Source organism: Zootoca vivipara, chromosome 9 (genome assembly GCF_963506605.1).
Source record: "Zootoca vivipara chromosome 9, rZooViv1.1, whole genome shotgun sequence".
In the NCBI taxonomy this organism is placed as follows: domain Eukaryota; kingdom Metazoa; phylum Chordata; class Lepidosauria; order Squamata; family Lacertidae; genus Zootoca; species Zootoca vivipara.
In genome coordinates, this window is record NC_083284.1 from 47,145,376 (window position 1) to 47,147,999 (window position 2,624).

General features: G+C 40.1%; 1 protein-coding gene across 1 annotated transcript; it reads left to right on the top strand.

Moving 5' to 3' along the window:
• The first annotated feature begins 369 nt into the window (after positions 1–369).
• On the top strand, positions 370–809 carry LOC118084023 (small ribosomal subunit protein uS12-like). Its single transcript, XM_035113247.2, has one exon. It carries the CDS (start codon positions 378–380, stop codon positions 807–809), a length of 432 nt encoding a protein of 143 aa, XP_034969138.1. The 5' UTR covers positions 370–377.
• The last annotated feature ends 1,815 nt before the right edge of the window (positions 810–2,624 follow it).

Genomic DNA, 2,624 nt, shown 5'->3' on the forward strand with positions numbered 1-2,624 from the left:
TGTTGAGTGTTTTTAAGGAATGGAAGCCCTGTTTTGGGGGGTTTAGGTCAAACTTGTTGAGCTTCTTTTAGGAGGGAGGGAGGCCCATTTTTGTTTAGGGCTTCAGATCATAGTTCAGCTTTTTTTTTAGGGAGGAGGAAAATTTTGGGTGAGCTTTTTTTTAGGGGTGCCAGTGATCTAGCAGTGATCTACCACAGACATCCAGTGATCTACTGGTAGATCACAATCTACCTGTTGGACGTGCCTGCTCTAAACAGTCTACGCAATGTGAAAGTTCAACACACCCTTGAGTGGGTCCAGAAACCAGTACAGCTCAGATATCCAATTCAGGCTCGGGTTCCTTCGGGCGAACTGGCAGCAGCTGCAGCAGGAGGAAGATGGGCAAGTGCCATGGGCTTCAGACAGCCAGGAAGCTGCGCAGTCATCGCCAAGACCAGAAATGGCATGAGAAACAATACAAGAAGGCACATCTGGGTACTGCTTTGAAAGCCAACCCTTTTGAGGGAGCTTCCCATGCTAAAGGAATTGTCCTGGAAAAAGTTGGTGTTGGAGCTAAGCAGCCAATTTCTGCCACCAGGAAGTGTGTCCGAGTTCAGCTCATCAAGAATGGAAAGAAAATAACAGCCTTTGTTCCTAATGATGGTTGTCTCAACTTCATTGAGGAGAACGATGAAGTCCTGGTTGCTGAGTTTGGTCGGAAAGGGCAATCTGTTGGAGACATTCCCAGTGTTCGCTTCAAGGTTGTTAAAGTAGCCAATGTTTCTCTGTTAGCATTGTACAAAGGCATGAAAGAGAGACCAAGATCATAATATCTGTGGTGCTGCATTCAGCTACCGTATAATAAAACTTCTCATTTGACAATATGTTTCTGAGGAATCTTTTCATAGTAGTTCAGCTTTTTATAGTATGGAAGTAATTTCACAACAAAATTCTCTCTTGTACAAGTTGGGTTGTTTTAACTTCTACATGGCTTTTCTTACTGGTCCTGTACAAGTGTGGTTTCTAATTGGTCTGTATATGATTCCAGCCTCAGTTGCAGAAGAGTTTGGTTCCATTCTGAACCACAGAAATGAAAGCGGTATAAAGGAATATAAAGCGGTATAAAGGAACATGTTAGCGACACTTCAAAATTCATTGATTCAGTTGTTTAATACTTGTGCAGCAGTGTGTCACTTTCTTTTAAGTACTGACATAACTAAAATATAAATGACAATTTTTTGCTTGATTCTTATGTTGCTGGGCTTGCTTATTTAAAAGAAGGAGCAAACTAAAAAAAGAAAGAAAGAAAAGATAACCAATTCAGCAGTAAATTCAAAATTATAGAAGGTAGGAAATGGGGAATGACAGTGAATATGCAGTTCAAAATGGAAATAAACCCTCATATTTTTATTTTATCACATTTTCTCCAAGTACCTCAAGATGGTGCACCCAGATTCATGGCTGTGTGGAGATTTGAAGCTAGGGTCCTAGGTTCAGCTATTCTCAACACAGATGGTCTTGAACTACAATTCCCATCATCCCTGACCAATGGCCATGCTGGCTAGAGATGATGGGAGTTGTAGCCCAACAACATCTAGGGAACCAGAGCTGAGAAAGGCTGCTCTAACCACTGCTGAGTTCAGCCAGTCTCCCAGCCTAGCTTACCTCCTAGGGTTCGTGTGAGGGTTGCCACCCACTTTGAGCTCCTCGGAGGAATAAATAGATAATAAAATAAAAGTTACATCATGTCATGGCTAAAAACGTGACCTAAATTCCAAGAATCCCCTGGATAAAATCTCACCTCAGATACCAACACTCCAGATTGCCTCACATTATGTTATAATCATCTGAAACTATTAGTTAAGTTATCAGCAAGTGAATTTATCCAATTCCTTTTCTTCACCGCTTTTCCTTTCCTGAGTCTATTTTCTGTGCTTGTACTGTCAAATCATTTACCCTGAAATAGCCCCAGGGCAGAAAAAATCACAGCCAAAATCTTTTAACTAGAAAGAATATTATGTGCATTATTTCCTTTACTCACTAGCATTTGTGTATTTTTCACCAAATTATTGACAGATGACAATATCTATAACAACTGACAATATACATAATTGGGGTTTCAGGCTCTTTCTACTTCTTCATATAGATTCTGTATATGTGTATAAAATCTGCAATTTGCTGCCAACAATTATTTCTGTGTACTACCCTTATCTACAGACATTAAAGGATTCCTTAGACCCACTTGGGTGCATTCATTGTCTACCAATACTATTACAAGCATATCGTCATCATCCCATATTCGTCATGTAATTTAATGATTCACATAAGGACCTTTTTAAAAAGAAAATAAAAGAAAGAAAACTCAGTCCTTTTCCTGTTACCAAAACATCTGCTCATAGAGGGAAAGAGAGAGAGGAGGAGGAAAAAAATCATCTTTGATTTGATTTTATTGCAGGATGCATGCTCAGTCGCTAGCCTGACAAACGCCAAGATGCAGGCGAAGCTGTGTGGACCTTGCCCCTTTTTCGAGTTAACCAGTGAAAAAGCTGCATCTGTTTATTCTCAGACATTAGAGCTACTAAAAGAATAAGACATCAGAGGCCTGTGAACGAGAAGCTCTTTTAAAACACACAAAGCCTTCGCTC

What these genes read in the sequence shown, in the direction of transcription:
- LOC118084023 (XM_035113247.2), top strand. Translation starts at nt 378, where the DNA reads ATGGGCAAGTGCCATGGGCTTCAGACAGCCAGGAAGCTGCGCAGTCAT.